The 26,035-nt window shown below is 33.3% G+C and overlaps 1 protein-coding gene across 3 annotated transcripts in view; it reads right to left on the bottom strand.

The window, feature by feature from the left end:
- The window catches only part of LOC143225800 (uncharacterized), a 52,793-nt gene that overhangs the window by 17,384 nt on the left and 9,374 nt on the right, over positions 1–26,035 (bottom strand). For 2 of the 3 annotated variants that reach the window (XM_076455827.1, XM_076455829.1), the window contains exon 2: positions 13,591–13,645. In XM_076455827.1, coding sequence (XP_076311942.1) covers positions 13,591–13,645 — 55 coding nt within the window. Of the gene's footprint in view, positions 1–13,590; positions 13,646–17,164; positions 17,317–26,035 lie in introns of those variants that run through there. The other variant, XM_076455828.1, reaches the window with a different exon arrangement.

Here is a 26,035-nt window from a genome sequence, read left to right as displayed (position 1 = left end):
TTCTCAGTTTTTACGAAGTCACTTTGTGAAAGCCAACAAATAATTGAGAAAGATATTAATTATGAATTTGCTTTAAAAATTTTAATCCAATAAGTTTGTTTTTTGTTTTTTAGAATTTCGCACAAAGCTACTCGAGGGCTATCTGTGCTAGTCGTCCCTAATTTAGCAGTGTTAGACTAGAGGGAAGGCATCTAGTCATCACCACCCACCGTCAACTCTTTGGCTACTCTTGTACCAACGAATAGTGGGATTGACCGTCACATTATAACGCCCCCATGGCTGAGAGGGCGAGCATGTTTAGCGCGAACCCGCGACTAATCCAATAAGAATCATACATTTTGATTTTTTTAAAATGAGTATCTTAATCATATTTTGCTATTTGTTTGGTTGGTTTTGAATTTCGCGCAAAGCTACTCGAGGGCTATCTGTGCTAGCCGTCCCTAATTTTGCAGTGCAAGACTAAAGGAAAGGCAGCTAGTCATCACCACCCACCATCACCTCTTAGACTACTCTTTTACCAACAAATAGTGGGATTGACTTGGATTGATTATAATGGCTGAAAGGGCGAGCATTTTTGGCATGACGGGGATTCGAACCCGCAAATCTAGGATTACAAGTCGAGTGCCCTGGCCATGCCGGGCTGAAAAGCTACTTATCTTAACCTTTTTCTCGGTGTTAGTAACATACCATTTTATTTTACTATTTTATAACTACTGTAATATAAAATTTTAAACAGTACAAACTACAAGAATGAATGTTTTTTTGGATCTTTCAAATCACCTCTAAAAGTTCAATAAACATATTTTCTGCATTTCTGTTTTTTTATTGTGTTGTGTTGCATTGATTTTTATAGAAAACTCTTCACTATGGTATTTTTACAAATTTATTGTGACCTTAATCAGATTTTAGTATCTGTTTAATAAACATAACGATAATTTTGCGTTAGAGACCTTATAATTTAAAACACTGTACAAAACTATACTTTCCCCCTCAGGGGGCCCAATTTGTGTGATCAAGCTTGCTTAAAAGAGAATCTGTTGCAAGTGGATTTTCTCGAGTTCCTTCTGTTCCACCCCCAACTAACTCGTGACATTAAATCTAAAGATACCTCGTCGCCCTGAAGGACCACAAGTCCGACATCAGCTATTGATTTTCTCATCTCATCGACCCTGGTTTTCTGTTTGCTTGTAGCCCAACAACTTTCCACTGACAAATTATTATTTTTTCATCATGTCTCTTCACATTAAGCCTCCCACTTTATTTTAAAGCACGAGTGGGACGAAGATATTTTTTCTTCTTCTAGACCCCTGGTAATATGTTACCCCAGACCTTGTTTGAGATCAAATAATTTTGAACAGAAATAACTGGTAGAGTTTTTAGTTTAGGTTCACCCCATATCCCACCTACCAGGAGGAATACTTTAAAGACTTAATCCACATAGATTAAGTATCTCGAAGTAATACTTCAATATCTAATGGTTGCTTTCCTCACGAATCACAAATACGTATTGCCACAAAAGATAGGAGAACACAAACAGAAGAACAGCCCTCCGATGACTTTCAAGTTCCCCTCGAAATCCTTTATCTCCTCCTTACAAGACACGGACTCTGTTGAATGTTAGGACCAGTCATTCACTGTATTACCGTCGACTTTTCAACCGTCAAGCTATTTCAGAAACATGCTATTATACTAGATTTTACTAATCCTTATGTTTGTAATTTCCTTTAAGTATGCTTTCTCGGGATGTTTCTATTTCCCCTCACAGCTCGGTTTTTCGAGCATAGGAGTCATAGATCTCAGCTCTGAGAAGGGACCATGATAAAGCAGCAAATTAATAAGATACTAAATTACAACTTGCAATTAATAACTCTAAATAATCAATCCCTATTAATCATTTTGTTCAATTTTCCTTAAGCATGTTGATTTAAAAAACGAACTTCAAGTTTTCATTTTTCATAAGAAACTATAAGATTCACCGACGGTTATTTATTAGATCGCGCTTATCCTAAAACTGGATGCTCTGGTCACGCCCTTGGTCTGTTTCACATCTCCTTCCTGCTTCAGGCTGTCCAAATTCACGGCTTTCCCTGACATCTTGAGCTTCCGATTAATCATGACAAAGTCCTTCAGCCACAAACCACGTGCTGATTTTCTTATCGTTCCACTCATAAAGTAATTCAAAGTCAATAACACTCTACTTCTGTAATAAAATCTTCGAAGCCACTATCAGACATGCATCTAAATTTCGCGTTCAGGAAGAAAAAAATAACAGTTTTTAAACGCCCCTGATTGTCTCTCAGGCCCCTTAGAGGTCTGTAAGATTTAAAACTAAATTAACTGTCAAAAGTTGGACTGGATTGGACCTTCACTTCTGGAGGTCGAATTTGACAGATGAAAAAGGGATTTTGAAAATTTTTTTATTTACCAATTAAAAAAAAAGCAAAATATTACATATTTTAAGGTTAACAACAAAAATATATCCGAATTTGTTGCAGGTTTACGTTTTTATATAACCATTTATATATATATATATATAAACAGATGGGCTTTTCATTAATGAAGCTGCATACTATATGGAAGTAATTTTCGTAGATACACCATTACATTTCTCAATTTAAGTGTTTGTAAATGTTTGAAGAATTCCTAATGCTACGACTAAGGTGTAATTTTATGCGTTGTTCCAAGTGACACCTAGTTGAAGCCACATAAACTCATCCACAACGAGTATAAACATATCGATAAACAGAGTATGAGAGCTGTTGGTCGTGTTCTTTATCTTAAAGAAAAAAGTTTTGGTTCTTAACACAGCTTTTAAAGAGCAATGAACCTGAGTTTGAGGATAGTTGGGTTTCATGATATTTCTGATCGTAATAATCGGTCACTAACTGTCTTTTAAAGAGCAATGAACCTGAGTTTGAGGATGGTTGGGTTTCATGATATTTCTGATCGTAATAATCGGTCACTAACTGTCTTTTAAAGAGCAGTGAACCTGAGTTTGAGGGTAGTTGGGCTTCATGATATTTCTGATCATAATAATCGGTTACTAACTGTCTTTTTAAAGAGCAGTGAACCTGAGTTTGAGGATTGTTGGGTTTCATGATATTTCTGATCGTAATAATCGGTCACTAACTGTCTTTTAAAGAGCAGTGAACCTGAGTTTGAGGGTAGTTGGGCTTCATGATATTTCTGATCATAATAATCGGTTACTAACTGTCTTTTTAAAGAGCAGTGAACCTGAGTTTGAGGATAGTTGGGTTTCATGATATTTCTGATCGTAATAATCGGTCACTAACTGTCTTTTAAAGAGCAGTGAACCTGAGTTTGAGGGTAGTTGGGCTTCATGATATTTCTGATCATAATAATCGGTTACTAACTGTCTTTTTAAAGAGCAGTGAACCTGAGTTTGAGGATTGTTGGGTTTCATGATATTTCTGATCGTAATAATCGGTCACTAACTGTCTTTTAAAGAGCAGTGAACCTGAGTTTGAGGATAGTTGGGTTTCATGATATTTCTGATCGTAATAATCGGTCACTAACTGTCTTTACCCATGAAAAGGAAAATTGACAAAACAGATTGCTAGAGCACATCAAAACATGTTCACTCCATTTAAAAACAGTTCAGATGAATATCATTTTCTAATTAAACATGTTTTACATTATATTTCTATATCATTTTCTAATTAAACATGTTTTACATTATATTTCTATATAATTTTCTAATTAAACATGTTTTACATTATATTTCTATATGTAATTATTATTATTATTACCAAGAATCTGGTAAGCTTAATAAAACAAAATATCTGTTGAATTAATTTTGTGCTTAAAATATTGCTAAATAATCTTGTAAATTACAGAATTTAAGAAAATTAAATAGACAATTGCACTTTTCACAAAAACTTGATCTATTCAGGACCATGCTCTTGACGATAATTATGGAGTGTCAGCAAGTGTCAATAGTTTCAAGCACCAATCCTGCATGTGTCGGTTTATCATATGTTCCTATTTTCAAATTGTCACTAATAATATTGGTGACCATTTCACATCATTCAATAAAGCTACACAAAATTATACATTTATTTTCAATCAATGTTATATAGATTTATGTATATGCGTGAGTATGTATTACTTACGTATTTAGAAACATGCAACTTATAGTCAGTTATTCACAATCAAAACACTTCATCAAGGCCTGATTATATGAATATAAAATTATATGACGTATATTATCCTAATTCTACAACGAAGCATGCATTTCATGCCACATTATACAAATTGTTTAATTATTTAGAAAATCAAATATTTACATCAGTTATTAATTTTGATAAGTTGGACCAAAAATGGTTTCGCCAAATGGTATGTAACCAGTCAGTTAACACAAATCTTAATAAGAAATAAACTGGTTCATTACTGTATACTTTGATAATCTCTATTTAAGATGCAACTTAGTAATTCACAATCATTGTTTTAACATCATAATTCTATTGTAAAAGTGAATAAATAACACTTAGAAAAAAAATATAACATGTTTATTCTCGTTCTGGACGAGATTGATGTATTTTGGAAAAAGATCGAGATTACATGGATTCAGCCACACGTCGCCTAGAACATCGATCTAAAATAACATCTCAAGTTTGGTGTTGTTAATTATTCAAACACCTATAAGCATGAAGACGATGGTCTCACTATAGTATGCGTTTCCAACAAAGAACAGAATATCTATATAAAAGACAGCCATGAATGGCCAAATGGTTAGGGCGTTCGATTCGTAATCTGAGAATCTCAGGTTCGAGTCCCAGTCATACTAGACTATTCGTTTGGTAAGAAAGTAGACCAAGAGTTGGCGATGGGTGACGATGACTATTTGCTTTCACTCTAACCTTACACTGCTAAATTAGAGACGACTAACGCGGATAGAACCTCGTGTAGCTTTGCGCGAAATTCAAAACGAACCATATAAAAGAAACCTTGATTACAAAGCGAAACAAACTTGCATTCAAATAAGTCAGCCATAGACATTCTTCTGAAAATGTAACAATATATCTCTAGTATTAAACACCTCAATCAAAACTTATCATTGTTGATAAGTGTTTAAATGTTGTTTTCTCCTCTTGCGGCAACCACAATTGTACTTCACTATTTATCACAACAAACATCATAAAAATAATGTTTATATCATTAGCAAGTTGTATCACATTCGCAACCGTGGTAATTACTGGCATAGTAGATGGCGCTGGATTTTCACGTATTGATCATAACCCTATAATAATCTATTTACTTAGGTCAGGGTGCATGTGTGTGCGGTGTGTGTTTTTCTGATAGCTTAGCCACATCAGGCTATCTGCTGTGTCTACCGAAGAGAATCGAACCCTGATTCTAGCATTGTAAATCCGAAGACTTACCGCTGTCCCAGCGGAGGACTTGAAGTCAGGGTAAATCTTCAATTGATAAATTCGGTCATTTCTTACTTTAGTAGGATTTCAACAAATTTCTAAACCAACGCATTTTTTGAATGAATGTTTAAAATATATTTAACATCATTAAAATTATATAAACACACTAGGATAGACATCGCACACATTCTTAAACAATAGACACAAAATACTTTATTTTAATATCAAAATGTTGAATTATAATTTCTTCACATTTCACCACTAAAAGTACAACAGAGATTAATTCTTATGTTTGAGTTAGAGCAGGTGTTTAATGAGAGGAACAATATGTATATAACTTTTTCGAAGTAAAGCCACAATGTGCTATATGCTGTGCCCACCTCATTGAGGGATGACCAGGTGGGTTAAGGCGTTCGACTCGTGACCTGAGGATCACGGGTTCGAATCCCAGTCGCACCGAACATGATCGCCCTTCCAGCCGTGGGGACGTTATAAAGTGACGGTCAATCCCACTATTTGTTGGTAAAGAGTAGCCCAAGAGTTGGCGGTGAGTGGTGATGACTAGCTGCCTTCCCTCTAGTCTTACACTGCTAAATTAGGGACAAATAGCTCAGATAGCCCTCGTAGTCGCAAAGTACACAGTGAATAGTAAACCATTTGATTCATAGTTTGACACGCTAACTATTACAGCACGCCTAGAATGGAGGGAATGGTCCACTCCGTGATTACATTAATAACGCAAAGGAGTGTTTTGAAATCAATGTTCTGCATACAAATAAAAATACAAAAAAACGCTTCAAATCACAAATAAGTGTTAAATGTAGCCAATAAAACCTATGAACACAAAGAAGGTCTTTAAACGAAATGCTGACTGTGTAATTCTATTTCTCTTAGACGTATTTATAATCGGTATTAACATATTCACTATATTACTGCTCGTTACGTTACAGCTTAAGTTTATATTATCTTCTAGAACCAGTTTTTCTTGTTCTTTAATCTTTAGTATCCAGTATCCTAGCGAGGGGACGCTGAGGGGTGAGCCGATCTCTCGCGAATGAATTGTGAGAGGGAATGGACGAAGTAATTCGGACTTGACCCCGGCGCCATACTTCCTTTCTCCAGTACAATTAGTACCAATACTTTTCTATCATAGTTCCCCCCGTCCCCTGCTGGGATAGCGTTAAGTCTCCGGATTTATAACGTTAAAATCAGGGGTTAGATTTTCCTCGGTGGACACAGCAGATAGCCGATATGGTTTTGGTATAAAAAACACACATACATACTTCCCCATCTTATTAACATACACCTTTCAATCTATAATAATAATGGTAATATAAAAATGAAATAGCAAACTACAATAACACAATAACTAAAGTTAGTCAAAAATGTGAACAAACTTTGGACTAGGAATGGTGCTCTGAAACAAACACCATAACATAAAGGAAATGAGGTAAAGATAAAAGATAAACCAGTTTGTATCCGGATAGGAGGAGGAGAAACAGAGGTGTTAAGTGTTAACATGAACATTTTTAATTTTGTACCCTCTTCTTCTTGCTAAAACTACTGTTGTTGCTATAGAATCATAACTACGTAACGTGTTTTGTTGATTAACAGGTTTTATTGTCAGGGAGCAGCAAATAGTTTGAGGGGGGAAGAAGGGAAAGGAAAAAGTGTATGTTAGCTGGTTATTTCTGTAGTTTTGAAAGTTGCTTAGGGCTAGAGAAAACCTCGTTAAGTACGATATAGAAAACCGAAAGAGGGTCATTTTTTAACCTTTCAGGAAGTTTAGAAACATTCAACCCGTTTTAGACACTTAACTGGTTGGTGCTTGACTGGATGTTTTAACTGTATACGCAGTAATCCAGTAACATGTGTAAAACGTTAATATTACTATACTGTAACTTATAAATACACACTCCGGCCCACATGGTTTAATTTTTATCACTTTAACTAATTTGTTATTAATACTAAATTTAGTCCACAAATATATTTAGTACTTCTAAATTTTATCCGCAACTGTAAAATGATATAATTACTTCTGAACTTGTAATCTCATTCTTTAAAAAAAGTTAACTATTTTTTATAACTTATAAATTATTATGCATATAGCTGAATAAGGTATAATGTTTTGCTTTCATTAATTTTATTTGTTAATGAAAATTATTAACTTATATTTCAAGTCTTCCAGTAGTACATCAGTAAATCTACGGGTTTACCACGCTAAAATCAGGTGTTTGATCCCCCGATGAGGTTTTGTTATACAACGTACACGTATGTCATTCGAACTGATCTGAACTTCTTCTAAAAATACGTTATTTTTGTAACATCCTCAGAACCAGTTTTTTTTTTAATATTAATTACAGTTTAGGAGTAAAATTCTAATACTGGGCTACGAATTAATCAACTGACAATGTAAAATAAAACTTAATTGTTCCAAGTTACCCTGGTACTGTACAAATAATGTCGCAAAAAGTGTGACAGTCAGTAAAACATAACAGTTATTTCATGCATATACTTTCTACAGTTGATTCTTTGGTAAAACTCTGAAGTTCGGAGATCAGGAGCCAACCACTGTCGAGTATGTATGATACGACAAAATATTTATAACCGTCAAAGTTATAGATGCGTTATAGGAGTGACAGCCAAACCATAAGTGTAGGTGGTAGGAAGTTGGTCCTTTTCGTGTGTCTGTGACACAATATGTACCAAATACTCCAAAGCCTTTTTTGACTAGATCATTCCTGAGGCGACCCTCGTCCGCTCGAGTTTACCAGCTCTGCACTGCTAAGACCAGACCTAGCTATCAGTCATATGTTTATGCACGCACACCATAGTCTATATCTTTGTAGCCAGTAACACACTATATGCCTCGACACTCAGACATATATAAACAGCATTTCGAAACCCGTGGCGGACAGAAAACACGTAGTCCATTGTGTAGCTTTTTGCTTAGTTCCATACAAACAAATAAATTTCTGTTTTTACTTCTATCCATTTCAAAATTTCATTTCCACACAAAAAACATTGCAATATTAATGCGTCGTAATAAATTCCAGAGAACAAACAAATCAAGACATGGCTAAAAAGAAAATCAGCCAGAGTGAATTCAATCAAGGCTGTCAACTTACCTACTTTATTTTAGAAAAAAAAGTATTTTTAAACACTAATCTTATTTTATTTCTATTTTTTTATTTTAATTATCACTATGAGTATATTGTTTTAACCTTTAAAATATAACTTCTACATATTTAGTTCAACTTAGTATTTTAATGTTAAAAATGGTTTTCTAATGACCAAGAACTAACACCAAAGATCAGAAATAAAGACAGTTAATAATACTAAAAGTTTAAATACACTTTTTAACTCGTTAAGATTTTGTACACTTATAAGTGACATCGTGTAACTTAATACCATGTAACATCGTAATGAGTTTTCCATCACAAGTGAGATAATTTTGGAAATACATATTATTTTACATGTAGGTTATTTTCACATAATATTTCCTCTGATATATCGGTAAAGTGAATTTTCTTGATTAAGTATGTCAATGACATGCGCAGTGTAAACACACGTTTGCCTGTTCTGAGTGGTTTTGCAAGAAAAGTAGGTTTCCAAATGCCACAGTCAGCTGACAATTTAAGTTCAGGATTGTTTATCTGATTTTTTTTTTTTGCATGGTCTTTTGACACGTGAAAAAAAGAAAGACAATATAATAAATGAGAAACGAAAAAATTAACAACACAGGTTGCTTTTACGGTTCGTTCTACCTGCGGTAATGAATATTCACCTCAAGGTCTTTATTTACTTGTGTTTATATATCTTCATGGCCTCAAATAGGGAAACCGTAATCCTTAGAGATTATATGGCCTACATTTTAAAGAAAATAAATATCAGGTTGTTGTTCCAGATGCCACAGATGAAGTATTTGAATTTTTAACATTTTTTTTCTCATCTGGAATATGAAGTTAAACATAGGCAAACCTTACCTATGGTACTTGCGCGAAATGTGATTTAATTTTCTGTGCACATGTTTAACAATTGAAGATATTTAGACAGATATCTGTCTGAAGCGTATGTGCCATTTGAGGCCGAGAGTTTGGTACACTAGGCTGTTGACCCGAGGACCATGGTTTGCGTCCTGTTAGTAAAGATCGCAACTCGCACCTCACAGGAGTGGGTGCGTTATGAGAGTGCCAATTGTGTCTAACTATTCGATAAGAGTAATCCAAAAGTTAGTGGTGGGTTCTGTTTGAAGCTTCTTTCTCTCTAGTCGGTCCGTTTGAAAACAGAGGTTGCGAGTTCAATTTCTCTTTGCACGATTATTTGAAACAAACATAAACTTGTCTTGTTTTATTTAAATTAATGTCATGTTATCGTTTTACCACGGAATTAAACCAAACAATCTATCTGTCTGAGCGTCTATAGAAAAATCAAAGAGTATTATATACAGAAAAACGATTTAGTTTATACCAGATAGGACAATGGCGAAGAGCTTTCCATGTATTAGCAAACAGCTTAAAAACAAATACTGCTAATGATAAAACATGTTTCTTAGCATGATGAAGTAAAGCGTTAAATGTTCTAGGAATGTTGTTTGTTTCAACAGAGTCTTCTCTTATGTAGTTGTTTTCTATATTCTAGGAATAATAAGTAAAATAATATCCTAACTTTTTGTTTCCACAGGACTTGTTGTTACGTATAATTGCGTTTATCTTCTAAGATTAGGCTTGTTTGAAATTTCGCGCAAAGCTACATGAGGACTGCTTGCATTATATTAGCAGTGAAAGATTAAAATGAAAGCAGCTTGTCATCATCACCCACCGTCAACGTTTGGGCTAATGTTTTAATATATTATCAACGAACTTTGGGACTGACCGACACATTATAACGTTTCAACAAGTGAAAGGATGAGCATGTTTAGTGGGACAGATATTCGAACCGATGACTCGCAGATTGCGAACTCAGTTCTTTGAGCACCAGCCACGCCTATCTTCTAATAAATAAAAATTAAAGTAATATTATCCATTTTTGTTATATAATCGTGTAAATCTTTTAACGAATAACCATTAAAATAACAATAATGCATTTTAATAAAGTTTTCAAATAAGTTTGGCAATTTTAAAAAGAACTTGAAGCACTTTCCTCGACATTTCGAAAGTTATTTACATTGTACTTACTTCATAGGCCAGTGTAATTAATAAATTACTTTATTGATTATGCACTCATTTAATTCTACAATGATTTTTAATGTTATATTCGTTGAGATGACAGAGCTGTCCAAGAGTTGGCGATGGATGCTGCTGGCCGATTACCTTCGTCAACAGTATAAGGTCAGGGACGATAATAGATGGTTTTACTATCCTTGCTATAAATAAAACAAACACACAAAACAAATTACGTTTTTTATGAGATTATTTTATTTATGTCAAGTATTATTTTCCTGTGAATAAACAATTTGTTGTTACAGCTGTTTTGTTGTTAAGCACAAAGCAGTACAGTGGTGCTATTTGTGTTTTGCCCTAATCGGGTATCGAAACCCGAATTTTAGCGTTTGAAGCACGCAGATCTTATTGCTGAGTCACTGAGGAATTTTGTGAAATGATCAGCACCACTAACATAATGATGCTGTTGTTTCTTACAAGCAAGTTAACATGATTTGATTGCTTTTTCAAACTTCATTTTATCATTAAGTGTAATTTATAAATGTGCTGCTGTTTCTCACAGGAGAGACGAAAATATTAACATGATTTTATTACTTAGTGAAACCCTTCGAATGTTTAGCAATTGTACTGGTCTCGAAATAAGATATTACATTTTTTTTCTTTCTCATTATTACTTTCAGAAAACAACTTATTATTTCCATTATTCGTTGGTTAAAGAGTAACCCAAGAGTTGGCGGTGGGTGGTGATCACTAGCTGTCTTCCCTCTAGTCTTACACTGTTAAATTAGGGACAGCTAGCGCGGATAGCCCTCGTGTAACTTTGCACGAAATTCAAAACCAACTAACCAAACAAACAAACCTAAATCTCTGTCGCTTTATATATGATTATGGTTTTTCAACTGTTAATTAAACAGTTTTTCCATAACATAAACATATACGGCCATTTGTGGGTTAATTATTGAGGTTTTATTAATATTCACTCAAAATACCTCTAGTCTAAAATTAAGGTTTCAGCTCTTACAACGATTTAAACAAAAATAGCATCGTTGGCCTTTTTCTTTCTACATTCCTACTCTTTTATAAGTCTGTGGTTTTGAATCACCAAGTTTAAAATCAAAAGTAGGACTACAGGTATTTTATTAGTACGTGCGTTGTCCTTATTCGTGTTCCGAGACTTTAATGTCGTCACATTTCAGGGGTGAAAGGTGCGTGCATCTAACATGTTCTCCTGCCGCTTCTCTCTTGTCGCCTGCGCTGCGCTGACCTACATTACCTGCCGACACGTTCAAGGAAATGTAACTATAACGAACAGAGAGTTTCCAGTAAAAGACTTAGTGAAAAAACAACCTGTATTTGTAAATCACTGGCTTAAGGAACTATCCAACGAATTTAAGTGAAGCTTCTCACTACGAGTATATAAGTATATGTATAAAACAATCTATAAATAAAAAAGTTGACGTACCCTCAATAACCTACGATTTACGCTAAAATTATAACTAATGTATGATCTTGACCTTCGCAGGCAAGTTACGTATTTTATATTTATTAATATTCTCTGTTTTTCACAACCAATTTAAAAAAATCGCATGATTAACCAAACTAACCGGAAATAAACGTTCATATATTTAAGCAAATATGTCACTGTTTAAGATGATTTTTAAAGATTTGACATACACTCTTATTACGATTTTTTTAAAAACTAACGTTTCATTATTGTTAGTTTATACTGTGAATAACAGTTGGGTTACGAAGTACGACAATCAATAACATTAAAAATAAAAATGTCATTCAAGCTCTTTTTACAATCGTCAGTAACGAATCTAACTAAACATCAATTATGAGAATCCAGAGTTGAACTTTCACACACATCACATGTTATTTCTGTAGTACATATATCGTTAATACACCATAAACACTACTTAAATTAGCAAAACACTGAATTACCTTAAAATAATACTGATGCACAAGCGGCTTTCAGAAAGAAGCGGGTTTGTCATTCTCAGGGTTATATAAAAGTAAGTTGCATTCAGTGAATGATGTTGTTTATAAGCCAATATCCTTCTGCTGTTAACGACGTGTGTTTTCACGATACTTATGTACCAAATGGCAAATGTGAAGTGTACTGGTTCTAAAAGTATACTGTAACTGAGTTATTAGTGAAAGAAGATAAAAGATTAATTACTCGCACATGATTATAAAACTGATTTATCCTAACTTTTCTATCAATTCTTCTTCCTTTATCCTTCTACGAAAGTAATTATCTGTAGAGATTACTTTCATCAAATGGTTTTCTTAAATCAGATACAAGTTACTGGATACTTAATACTACACCAGATGTTTCTGAACTGGTATGATGACTGTTAGAGGACATTGGGAGTGTGGGGGGTATATGATGTCTTTAACAAAATATTTTGCTGAGAATTGGCATCTTGTTCCCCAAGCCAGCAATTCCGTTAAGGGATGTATGGTGGTAATAATCTTACTTGGATGGTGTACTGGAAGTAAAATCAATCTTGTTTTTAAAATTCCTGGAACTTTTGATGTTCAAGTTAGCATAAGTTCTGAAGAGAAAATTACCAATAAAAACAATAAAATGAATGGCAAAAATTAGGCAAAAATAAAACAAATATCATCTCTTTGTTATAGCAGAAGAAAACAAAACATTTCTACCTTAAAGATAACAATAATACTCTCCTACCAGGTAGGAGGGACATTATTTTGGTACCAAAACAAAAATTGTAACAAGTTATTATTTATAATGGAATGCTAGTACGTAGGTAATTCAAGAGACTGTGAAAAATAATCTTCATACGTTACACAAGTCTTGCCATTTCACTTACGAAACATGCCGTACTTTAATGACAAATAAACACACGTGTGAAAGAACATCTATTGAAAATGGTATACAGTGTTAAGAAGATTACTCATTAATAGTTGGTTTCAATGAACAAAGCTCGTGTGCTTGGCATCTGTGTATACAGTTCGTAGTAGAGTAATATTAAGTAATCGGTAATGTAACTGTTTGTTAGGCTTACCTGGAAACACAGGACTAGCAGTAGAGAGGTTGACCACATAGCGTTTGTTGCTTCCCTACATAGTAATAGAAAATGAATTTCATTACTCGAGAGGTAATGGGCTTTATTCCTTTAAATACACTCATTGAATATTTTTTTTCTAGATCACTTCCGAACCAATACATCATGTTACAATAAAACTACAATGTTTTCCATTAACAAGAAATTAGAGGTGAATCACTTTATTTTATCTCTCATATCCTACTTAGATTTTTATTTCTCATATATAACTCGCCCCCCAGTGGAACAGCGGCATATCTGCGGACTTACAACGCTAGAAACCTGGTTTCGATGTCCTTAGCGGACAAAACACAAATTGTCCATTGTATAGCTTTGTGCTTAACTTCAAACTCACATAATTAATAATATTTACTCATTTTATCAAATGTTTTTTTTAAATCAACGATAATAAGAAAAGAGCTATTTTATTTTGTTTTAGTAATACAAATAATAAAAAATGTACAACGTAATCAAAATTTGAAAACTACATAAAAAGTCATGAATGAAAATTAATCGATGTTTCAACTTAATGCCTATCATGAGCTCTTTCCTTCTCTTTGTGATCTTAGCATATTTTTAATTATATTTTTGTGATATTTAAGGACTTGGAATATAAATAATAAAAACTATAACAAGTATTAATTAGTTTAAACATCTCTCTCTCTTATTCTCTTTATTTTCTCAAGTTTCGATTTATAATAATTAATTTTTAATCAACCATAGTTTCCAAACCTTCTGAAGCACTTTTACAGCCATAATATTAATTATCTTTTTTATGTTAGAAACAAAACTCCGCAGTGTTTAGTTTCCGTATTTTCAGCATTCTGTAAGAACACAATAACACTTTACCTTTTAAAGATCTTCAGTAGCAACTGCTGCAATACATAAGTTTGGTTGAAAGTCACTAGTTTGTGAACTTTTCAAATTACAAGTAGACGATAAAGAATTTGAAACTGTTTAAGACCACAATTAGATGCACATTCTAAATAATATAAAGTTGAACATCCAGTAAGTGACACCATTACAAGGAAGAACATCGATATTTTTCGATGCATTTGTATTTTGTATTTGTGACAAAACTACTATGCTATTTGTCTTTGTTTCTCATCTAGAACTAGTGACCAGAGGGAAGGCAACCAGTCAGTGTCACCCTATCATTCACGCCAAGAGGATGATTGTCACTCTTATAACGTATGCACAGTTTAAAGTGCAGGAAATATTTTGTGACATTACTCAGATTCGAACCCAGATCTTAAGCTCTCAAATTCAAAACTATTCCACAGATCTCTTTCTCTAAGGAAGGCGTCTATATAAAATAACAAAAATAACAAACTAGAATGTTATATTATTAAATAACTTGATTTAGTATGCATTTTAGTTCCTTGGAATTGAAAATTCTGTAAAGAAATTATGTTCTCTGGACAAAATAAAATATTCTCCTGTTCTTTTCGATGATGTTTCTTTAGAGCCAATATTAAATCTTACTTTAAGTTCATATATCTTATAGAGTCATATGAACCATTTTCATTCTTCTATTTCTTTATTCTTTTTAATAATTTGAAGGTTACTGAGAGTTTAAAAAGTATCCTAAGTTGTTTTTGTAAAAGGTTTTCTTCGATTCCTATTTGATATGAAAGCCTTGGGTTGAATGTATGTCAAGGATGAGAGATATATCGACCACCACCTGTGAACCGAGCAAAGATCATGAATATGGTTTTGTTGTATTCAAAAGCCATAGTTCAGGGTTGTTGTAAAGCAAAATTATTTTTAAATTTATCTTTACACGGAATTGCCTTATATTTGTAATAAATTGGTTTCTAAGAATTCTTATTAATGTGGCAAATAAAAATTTCTTAGAGATGCAGTAATTTCTGTTGATCGCATTTGAATTATTTATTTTAGTTTGAAGCTAAAGAAAGTTGTGGGCAAAACAAAAGAACTTTCAAAAACATAGGCATCAAACTACATATATCAATATTTTACCGTTTTAGAATTATCACTCTTACAGATAGGTCTCCTGAGTGTTTATTTGTATTTGACACATCATTGGACTTCACTTGACAAATCTGGAACTTCAACCATAAATGAACATCAAGTCATTCGAATATTTCTTTATCCAAATCGTGTCTTATGGCAAACACCATGTGTATTTTCTTATAATTAATTTATAAAAATAATTATAACTAAAATTACTTCTTAATGTACACTTTTTTCCTTTTTTAACATCGAAGCACCACTAATTTAGGATTTAGTTATTTTCAGAACTGATTCTAATTTCTGTTTAGAAATGGATGCAAAAAACATAGAGCACGTTCAAATTATTAGTCTCGTTATAACACATAATTACTTCTTCCAAACTTTACTTTAAAATTATTTTGTCTTTTCCTTCACCTGCTCCTGCTATCCAGGTAAGCTATCTTTCCATAAAGTAGAAACAAGTGTATCAGCCTGATATTTAAAAGATGGACCCAGGAAATTAGACATTTTATATGAAATAGCACACTTTAAGTTTTTTACGATGATGAAGTAGTGTATAAAATATTTACGTCATGACAATTAGTTCGCTAATGAAAAACTTACAATAAATATACACATTGTTGACAAAACTATTAGTGTGGAGCGCCAACCATCTAAGCAACAATTACACAATTGCTTTCATGAAGAGCATCAGCTTTAGGGAAGTATGATTTGACTATTTTACTGATGCATATATGATGTAAGTAAGTCATATTAACATTTATTTTAGTCAGAGTTACATCTGTCGGTTTGATATTATTTTATGTTCTGTGAACGAACATTTACAGTTTTGTCCATACATTGCAAAATATTTAACGACGACTTCTAGAAAGGTAAGTGGCCAGTCAAAGTAGAAGCCAAACTGCCATGTAAGCATTTAATTTGACCAATTTACAATAAAACTGGTAGTAATAAAAAGATCCATGTCAACATGAAACATGAATATTTATGAACAATGTCCTTTATCTTGCTCGGTATATATAAATTCCAAGTTTATTTAAATCATGATATTGTACATATTTCTTTTAAATACTATTTTCTCTCTTAAAAAAAAGAAAATTATGTTTGTTTTTTGACGTTCACGCAAAGCTACTCGAGGGCTATCTACGCTAGCCATCCTAATTTAGCAGTGTAAGACTAAAGAGAAGGCAGTTAGTCTTCACTACTCACCACCAACTTTTCGTCTACTCTTTTACCAATCAATAGAGGAATTGACTGTGATATTATAATGCCACCACGGCTGAAAGGATGAGCATGTTTGGTGTGACAGGGATTCGAACCTGCGACCCTCACATTGCGAGTTAAACACCCTTACCATGTCAGGCCAAAAGGAGAATTAAAAAGGCACAAAATTCAATAAAAATAATTATATATAAAATATAACAGTCATGCTTTCACCTTTTCGCTCATATTCTAGTTTATTAATTTACTTAAATCTAAAGTTTCCTTATACGATTTTTAAACTTCTCTTTTCATTTCTATTATTTTTTCTTTTTTGTTATTAAAAACATAAACTTACTTTAGGTTCTTCTCTTATTATTTAGTTCCACGTTTTCAATGAATCCTCGCGATTTAACACAACAGAAAGCTTCTTCAGGTAAAACGGGTGTTACATTAGCTTTTATAATAGTGACACACTTTCGGTGACCCCTTCGTAAACAGGGTTCGCTAGAAACCCGCCTGAGTTTGTCTATATCCATCTTCGTGCGTTATGGTCGGGAAAGGAATCGGTTAAGGGGCGGTCAAAATATCACAAAATATTTGTGCCCATTTCTTCTGCTTCTAGCGTTATTATGGGTTTTAGAGGTATTGTAATGGATGTAGAACCTTAACCCTTATGTTGCTAAAATCATAAAACCTCAACTCCACTCCGTTCTAATTTTAATTTTCGTACGATCTAATCTTACGTGAAAAAGGCTACTCACTCCATGAAAACTCAATTTCTAAGGGTAAACGTAGTGACTAAATCATTCGGGAAAGAAATTTCGTTGGAAGTAGAAAAAATCCTCGTTTTACTAACGTAATTTCATAGTTTTGTTGTACCAAATAAGGCACGTGTTTTAGTTTTAGGTGTTTATTACAGTGCTAGAATGAGAGTCAATAGTCCAGTTTGTTTGATAATATAGTCATAATTAAAATGTTATTACTACAACGTTGTTGTGATGAAAACATCTGATCTTATAAAGAAATTGTCAGGACTTTTATTTTATTCATTAAGAGTTTTTGTTGAGATTTATAATCAGTAAACCTCGCAAATATTCAAATTCTTCCCATGAAGCCTAACTTTGGCTCTAGAAGGCGCTAAATGAGTGCAACAAAAATGTAATTTCTTATAAAAATGTACACCCTTTTCTTAAAGACAAGCAAACAAATAAAATAATTAGCCACTCCTCCGCTGATCGATAACTTGTAATAATTATGTATAGTACGTGCACATAATTACCAGTATAAATTAAGATCTGTTCGTTAATCTTGACTATTTTGTTCCACTTATAGAGAAGTTATTATTTTTTTAGGAATTATCCTTACGTTGCTTGTAGAGCACTCACTCATACACCTATCTAATTAAAATTATTGGTGAAAATCACAATATTTTCTATAATATAGTTGAAACACTAGATGGCGATATTTAGAATTTTTTAAAGAAAGTTCAGAGTTCCATTTTGAACTACGTTGTTCTTGTTTTAGTGAAAAGCTACAAAATGGACTATCTGCACTCTGTCCATCGCGCGAGAATAAACTCGGATTTTAATGTTGTGAATCCGTAAACTCACCATTGACCCATCACCAGGTATTTTTCAATGTGGTATACAACTAAACGATTTGAAAGTGAAAACGAGTTTAGAGAGACATAATTACATCGTTATCAACAATTGTTTACATATGTTGAAGAGTGAGATGACTGTATTGGTAAATTCTTCTAAACTAAACTAACCAGTCATTCAGACTCGTCTAGTGGACGTGAAAAACTAAAAATTTAAGCCGGTTTTATTTGGAAAAAAAATGAAAATAGTCAGACAAGAGGTTAATATTGCACATTTTAAATATATAAATCAAACATAAATATATAAATAAAATGGAATACATCATTATTATGTATGCATATACATGGAAGCTGGTAAAATTGTATATTAGAAGTTTCACACAAAGCTACTCAAAGGTTCTCTGCGCATAGCCATATCTTATTTTGAACTGATAGACCACAGAAAATATAATCAAGAGGTCCTACCGCCAGCTCTTGGGTTGTTTTATTTAGTCAAATATAAGAATTTGACTGCCACTCTTATAGTGCACCCACGATTCCAAAGTGCAGAGTATATTTTTGCCAATGCCCGGCATGGCCAGGTGATTAAGGCGTTTGACTCGTGATCTGAGGGTCGCGAGTTTAAATCCCCGTCACATCAAACATGCTCGCCCTTTCAGCCGTGGGGGCGTTATAAAGTGACGGTCAATCCAACTATTTATTGGTAAAAGAGTAGCACAAAAATTGGCGGTGGGTAGTGATCACTAGCTACCTTCCCTCTAGTCTTACACTGCTAAATTGGGGACGGCTAGCTCAGATAGCCCTCGTGTAGCTTTGCGCGAGGGCCTGGCATGGCCTAGCGCGTAAGGCGTGCGACTCGTAATCAGAGGGTCGCGGGTTCGCGCCCGTGTCGCGCCAAACATGCTCGCCCTTCCAGCCGTGGAGTCGTTATAATGTGACGGTCAATCCCACTATTCGTTGGTAAAAGAGTAGCCCAAGAGTTGGCGGTGGGTGGTGATGACTAGCTGCCTTCCCTCTAGTCTTACACTGTTAAATTAGGGACCACAAGCACAGATAGCCCTCGAGTAGCTTTGTGCGAAATTCAAACCAAACCAAACCAAATATTTTTGCCCTAGGATTCAGAATCTGGCCATGCTCGACTCCACAATATTTTGCAGTTATTGAACACAGACGTGTTTCACTGTACAGACACACACATACACATATACTGTATATGAATAAACAGATAAATGAAAACCAACTTTCCGTGCTTTTTTGTTGTTGTTAATTTTATGTAGTCATGGAACTAATAGTAAAGAATGTATTATAAGATGTGTTTCTATAGATACATATACTTAAAAGTAGTAATAAGCTTGCTTGAAAATTATACTGAGAACACAAACACTATTATACAACTAAGACATCTGTAATCTACTCTGCAATTTTAAACATGGTTTTCAGCAAATGCATTTACATCTATGTTGGTACATTTCTTGTTTGAATTAGTTATTAGTAAGACATATAGAATTAAGTGCAGCCAAAAATATCACAACTATTTGTGTTTCTAAAAAATATTATGTAGCCAAAGTGAAATTAGATAAGAAAGGTATAAAAGTAGATTCCAAATAAAGTAAGTCAAGATCAAGCCTTTCACAGCTGACTTTATTACAGGATTTTGCTCAACTAAAGAGAATAAACTGAGGTAAGGTGATAAAGATTAATGTACTTTATAAATAAAATCATCATTAGGGCTTTCCCGAACAATTACAATTATACAGTGTAATAATTATCATATGTGGGTTCTTTCGTACATACATCAGAACTGTACACAAATTTAAATAAAGAAATATTTTTGTCATTAGAATAAACAGAGAGAGGGTAAAAACTAGAAAGGCAAAAGGGCAGTCAAAACTCAGTTTATATTCAAAATTTCGTATTTTTATTAGTGTAATTTTAAGAAGAAATGTTTTTATTTTAACTAATATGTATAAATGCGGGAATAAGGTAGTTTGAAACTAAAACGCAGTAACTGTGTATATCAGCCTCTTTTACAATATTCCATCTATACACCGGTGCTCGAAATCTCGTGTAATTTTCGATAAATTTCGCAGTGTTATTACCTAACGTGGTTGTTATTTTTACGAAGGTGTCGTTGTACTGCATACAATGAGTATTTTTATAAGCACCTTTGCCCGGGCGTGGCCTGATAATCAGCACGCTGGGCTGTGGATTTTTCGATCCGTAGTTCACATCCCGCTATCTGCCCTCCAAGAAAATCGTGTTTCACAATGTCAGGTCGTTAGTTTGTTATAAGACTGACAGTAAAATTGTGCAGTTCTATCACAGTAGTACAAGAAGAGGCCGTGGGTATTGTCGACTTGCTGCTTTCCATCTAATCGATATATTCAGAATTAGGGACTAATAGTGCAGTTAGATAGTTCTTGAGGGCCTTTGAACGAATATCCGAAATAACTAAATGTAAGAACCTCTAAAAAAATACCATCACTAAATAACGACTACACGTTATTCTTACATTTAGTAACATCAGTTTCGGATATTTTATAAAAGGTTTCGTTCTGTATGTTGAATCTTGCTAATAAGACGTCTACAATTTATATTTTATTGTAACACTGCACAACAATTTTTTGAAAAGTTTTTGCTTATTGTGACAAGTAGCTGGTGGGTATGCACAAATATAGTTTTGGTTTTACTTCATCACGTAGAAACTCTGAGAAATAGACAGTTAACTGTTTACCGGCAATAACGTATTTAATTGCGTTTATGTTTCTAATACGATATTAAGTTCAACATAATTAAAAGTGTTTTGCTCCTGATTTTCGTTTGTATTCAATGTCCGGTGCATCACGTTGCAGTGTCCAACAGTAGTCAGCAAGCATTGATGGTTTCCAGTTGCCCTGATATCGTTTTTCCATTGTAGCAATGTCCTGGTGAAACTGAAGATTTCGATGAAATGGTACGTGATTGACTAATTTGGATGTGATTTTCGTGATCAGCAGCCAAAATGTATAAGAAACACCCTACAGTGTTCAAGAAGCTAAAACTTTGTTGTGCAGTGTAATCATTTTATATTAAAAAATTAAATAAATAAAAACTTTAACAGTAACGCCCTCTTTTAACGTATATTTATAACTGAATGTAGTTATTGTCAAGCGAAGCGTTATAAGTGCTGTTGACATTTAGTTGACCTGATTAGCCCATATTTTGAGAAAAACAGGTTTTAGCAGGTCTAGTCTCGTGTAGCTTTCACAATTTTGCAAATTATTTTTCTTTTGCCCTGTGGAACACTCAGTTAATATACAGAACTAGTACCGTTGTACTTTCATATAAGTTACGTTTCTTTTGTTTATTTTACAAACAATTATCGTCCTGTAATATAAATGATCTGAATTACTATTTACAATTCGTGAAAAGCATTAAAATGGAAATATTCCTAGATCTAGCTGTTTTACACTCTTAAGTTTCACAAACATTCACTTACAGAAAAAACGAACAAGGTTTTTATGAAAACGAATATCTTTATTTTCTTATACGTACTTTATAATAGTAAATAAAACAACCAAGAACTTATAACAGTAACGCTCTTTCCTAACACATATATAAGAAATTATTCACAAACTTAAAAACCTCTAATGTACTAATAATAATTTCAGATATATTATATATTCCATTATATATCAGATATCCTGCCAGAATGATTCTGAAGTTGTTAAATAAATATACATTATGATTATTATTGCTTGAAATTGCACAATGTTGTTTTCAAAGATTGTCCTTGTCGGTCTATGTAATCTGCTTATGCACATGAGTCTTTGTTATTTTATTTTCTCTTACTAGTGGAATCTCTAATTTAGAAATATTAGTATGTAAAATAAAATCCTTCATCAGGTGGAACTCTAAATGTAAGAAGATCTTCATCAGGTAATTTATATGCAGAGACAACTGTTGTTACAATGATCTTTATCAAGTAATCTATACAGAATGACAACTTTTGTTACTAAGATTTTTGTCTACTAATCTGTACAGAATGACAACTTTTGTAACTAAGATCTTTGTCTAGTAATCTATACAAAATGACAAGTTTTGTTACAATGATCTTTATCAAGTAATCCATACAAAATGACAACTGACAACTTTTGTTACAGAATGACAACTTTTGTTACTGTAATCTTTGTCCGGTAATCTATACAGAATTATAACTTTTGTTACGAAGATCTTTGGCCTGGCATGGCCAAGCGCGTAAGGCGTGCGACTCGTAATCCGAGGGTCGCGGGGTCGCGCCCGCGTCGCGCTAAACATGCTCGCCCTCTCAGCCGTGGGGTGTATAAAGTGACGGTCAATCCCACTATTCGTTGGTAAAAGAGTAGCCCAAAAGTTGGCGGTGGGTGGTGATGACTAGCTGCCTTCCCTCTAGTCTTACACTGCTAAATTAGGGACGGCTAGCACAGATAGCCCTCGAGTAGCTTTGTGCGAAATTCCAAAACAAACAAACAAACGAAGATCTTTATCAAGTAATCTATACAGAATGACAACTTTTGTTACGAAGATCTTTATCAAGTAATCTATACAGAATGACAACTTTTGTTTCTATGATATTTATCAACTGATTTATACAGAATGACAACTTTTATTACTATGATCTTTATCAAGTAATCCCTACAGAATGACAACTTTGTTACTATAATCTTTATCAAGTGATCTATACAGAATGACAACTTTTGTTACTGTATCTTTAATAATCCATATAGAATGACAACTTTTGTTACTAAATCTTTATCAAGTAATCTATACAGAATGACAACTTTTGTTACTATGATCTTTATCAAGTAATCCCCACAGAATGACAACTTTTGTTACTATAATCTTTATCAAGTGATCTATACAGAATGACAACTTTTGTTACTGTAATCTTTATCGAGTAATCCATACAGAATGACAACTTTTGTTACTATAATCTTTATCAAGTAATCTATACAGAATGACAACTTTTGTTACTGTATTCTTTATCCAGTAATCCCTACAGAATGACAACTTTTGTTACTATAATCTTTATCGAGTAATCCATACAGAATGATAATTTTTGTTACTAAGAATATTTTTTTGTAAAGCAGAACATAAGGTTACAGCTCCGTTAGTAACAATCATGTAAATTTACAGGGTTAAAAGTTTCGTTAGTAATAAGACCTTCATTACGAAAAATTCTGAAGTTACAAGTTTCGCCATTAAGTATATTTTTGTCAGATAGAGCTATGAAGCTATAAGTTCCTACTCAGAAGTCCTTTATCAGGTAGAAATATGAATGAAATTAGCTCTAAAGCTACAAGTTTTGTTGCTAAGATTTTTGAAAAAGAGCCTTCGGATTACAAGCTTTGTTACTAAGAAGATATTTACCAAGTAGAGCTCTGAAATGAAACGTTTTGTTAAGAAAAATATATTTTAAAATAGAGTCTCGAAGTTAAAAGTTTTGTATCTATGAATATATTTATCAGGAAAAATCCAGAAGTTAAAAGTTTTGCTAATAAGAAACATCTAGATAGACGAAGACCTAAAGTTACAAATTTCGTTTTGAAGATACACAAAAATATCTTAATACAGTACAGTTGGTTTACCAAAAAGTTTATTAACTATTGTACTATTTTACTGCTAAAATTAATCCAAAACATTGAACAATAATAATATGCATGTTCTTTTACCGTGTGAAAAACTGGTTTTATAAACCTTGCGCAAACATGATCATCAGATTACTGAAGGCGAATTATAAGTTGCATTTTTCAGGTTTCGACTTTATTTGTTCGGCATTATTTTTGGCTTAAAAATTAAGAAAAAGCCAATTTTCATTTGTTCAAAATAATTATAACAATATTGAAATAAATGTGAACTTTCAGCAATAATATGTAATAACAGGAATAACATGAGGAGATCATATTTATTATTTTTGTGGAGTTTATTAGGAAACTAAAAGTTAAAGACGAATTATTACATATACTTGTGACAATAGCATTTTTCTTTATTGAACTTTTAAATTATCAGATATTCAGACTCGGCCATTATTAATTGTAAGTTGTTTCAGGCGAATAGAAACTATGTTGGTATTGATAATAGAATATGAGAAGCTGAGGTACAAGTGATTTTGAAGGAATTGACATTGTATTATAAGTGATATTGGGTGAATTAAAATTAAGTTATTAGTATTACTGGATGGCTAGAACCTGTGATTAAAGTGATTTCTAAGGAATAGAACTTGTTATGAATGTCTTTGGATTATCACGAATTATGATAGTAGTTCGTTACAGAGACCGCCCACGAATTTCACAAAAATTATAATAGAACATACGGAGAAAGCCATCTTAAATAGCATATCTTTCTTGAAACAACACTGAAGACGTTCCACCTCAATGGCTAAGTTTGTTTTGAATTTCGCGCAAAGCTGCACGAGGGTTATCTGCACTAGCCATCCCTAATTTGCCAGTGTAAGACTAGAGGAAAGGCAGCTAGTCATCACCACCCACCGCCAACTCTTGGGTTACTCTTTTACAAACGAATAGAGGGATTGACGGTCACATTATAACGCCCCCACGGCTGAAAGGGCGAGCATGATTTGGTGTGACGGGGATTCAAATCCGCGACCCTCAGATTAGGAGTCGAGTGTCTTAACCACCTGACCATGGTTAAGGCTGCTAATATAATTTATAATAGAAAAGAAATGATTTTTCGATTGTTGGACAAAATTCAAAATTCATCCATTTGTTCTTCATATTATAATTATTCATGTCATTCTTATTTCACAAGCCTACAGAAAGAAGAACGGCTATCAATATTTTATTTAAAGTTGGGTTCCTCCCCCAGTGGCATAGTGGTATATCTTCGGACTTATACTGATAAAAACCGGGTTTCGATGCCCCTTGTGGGCCAGATAGCCCTTTGTGTATATTTGTGCATAATAACCAACAACAAACCTGAGTAAACCTACTAAAAAATTCCTGAGCAGGTCGTAGGACTATTTTTTGTTGATTCTTGAAAGAGAAGCACCAAAACCTATAGCAAAAACTGTTAGGTATATTGCACCAAAATCTACGCACCACTACTAAACAAACTCCTGCGAAGGTGGTAGAGCTATTTTTAAGTTGATTCTTGAAAGTCAAGATCTACACCACTAATATTTAACTTATTCGCTATCGAAGCTATTCAAGCATCGCAGAAATGTAAATACAATTTAAATACTGTCATGCTAGTCGATAATATTCTGTTTTATACTAGTTGAAAACACTTCGTTATATTTATACACCACTACTCTAATCTTTAAAACTAGTGTTTTTAAGCTATTTTATGGTATCGGTGTAAAATATTAATCATTAAAATGAAAGTGCGTCACCGCCAAATCGATTGCTTATAATAAAGCCATATATACACTTGTTAAACATATCTACTTCCCTTTTATTAATCCGCCAAGCTAATTAAAGTGCATAATAACTGCTATTTTACGATTTTACACAGATTGCTTCTGTAAGTTTATGTCTGATTTTTTTACATTTTGTTCATATAAGACTTTTAAATCACATAACGTCCAAAGCACTTACATTGAAACCATAACATTGTTTTAATAGACAAAGATGAAAGTGAGTGTATGTA

Source organism: Tachypleus tridentatus, chromosome 9 (genome assembly GCF_004210375.1).
Source record: "Tachypleus tridentatus isolate NWPU-2018 chromosome 9, ASM421037v1, whole genome shotgun sequence".
Lineage (NCBI taxonomy): Eukaryota > Metazoa > Arthropoda > Merostomata > Xiphosura > Limulidae > Tachypleus > Tachypleus tridentatus.
This window is presented reverse-complemented; position numbering and strand designations above follow the sequence as displayed.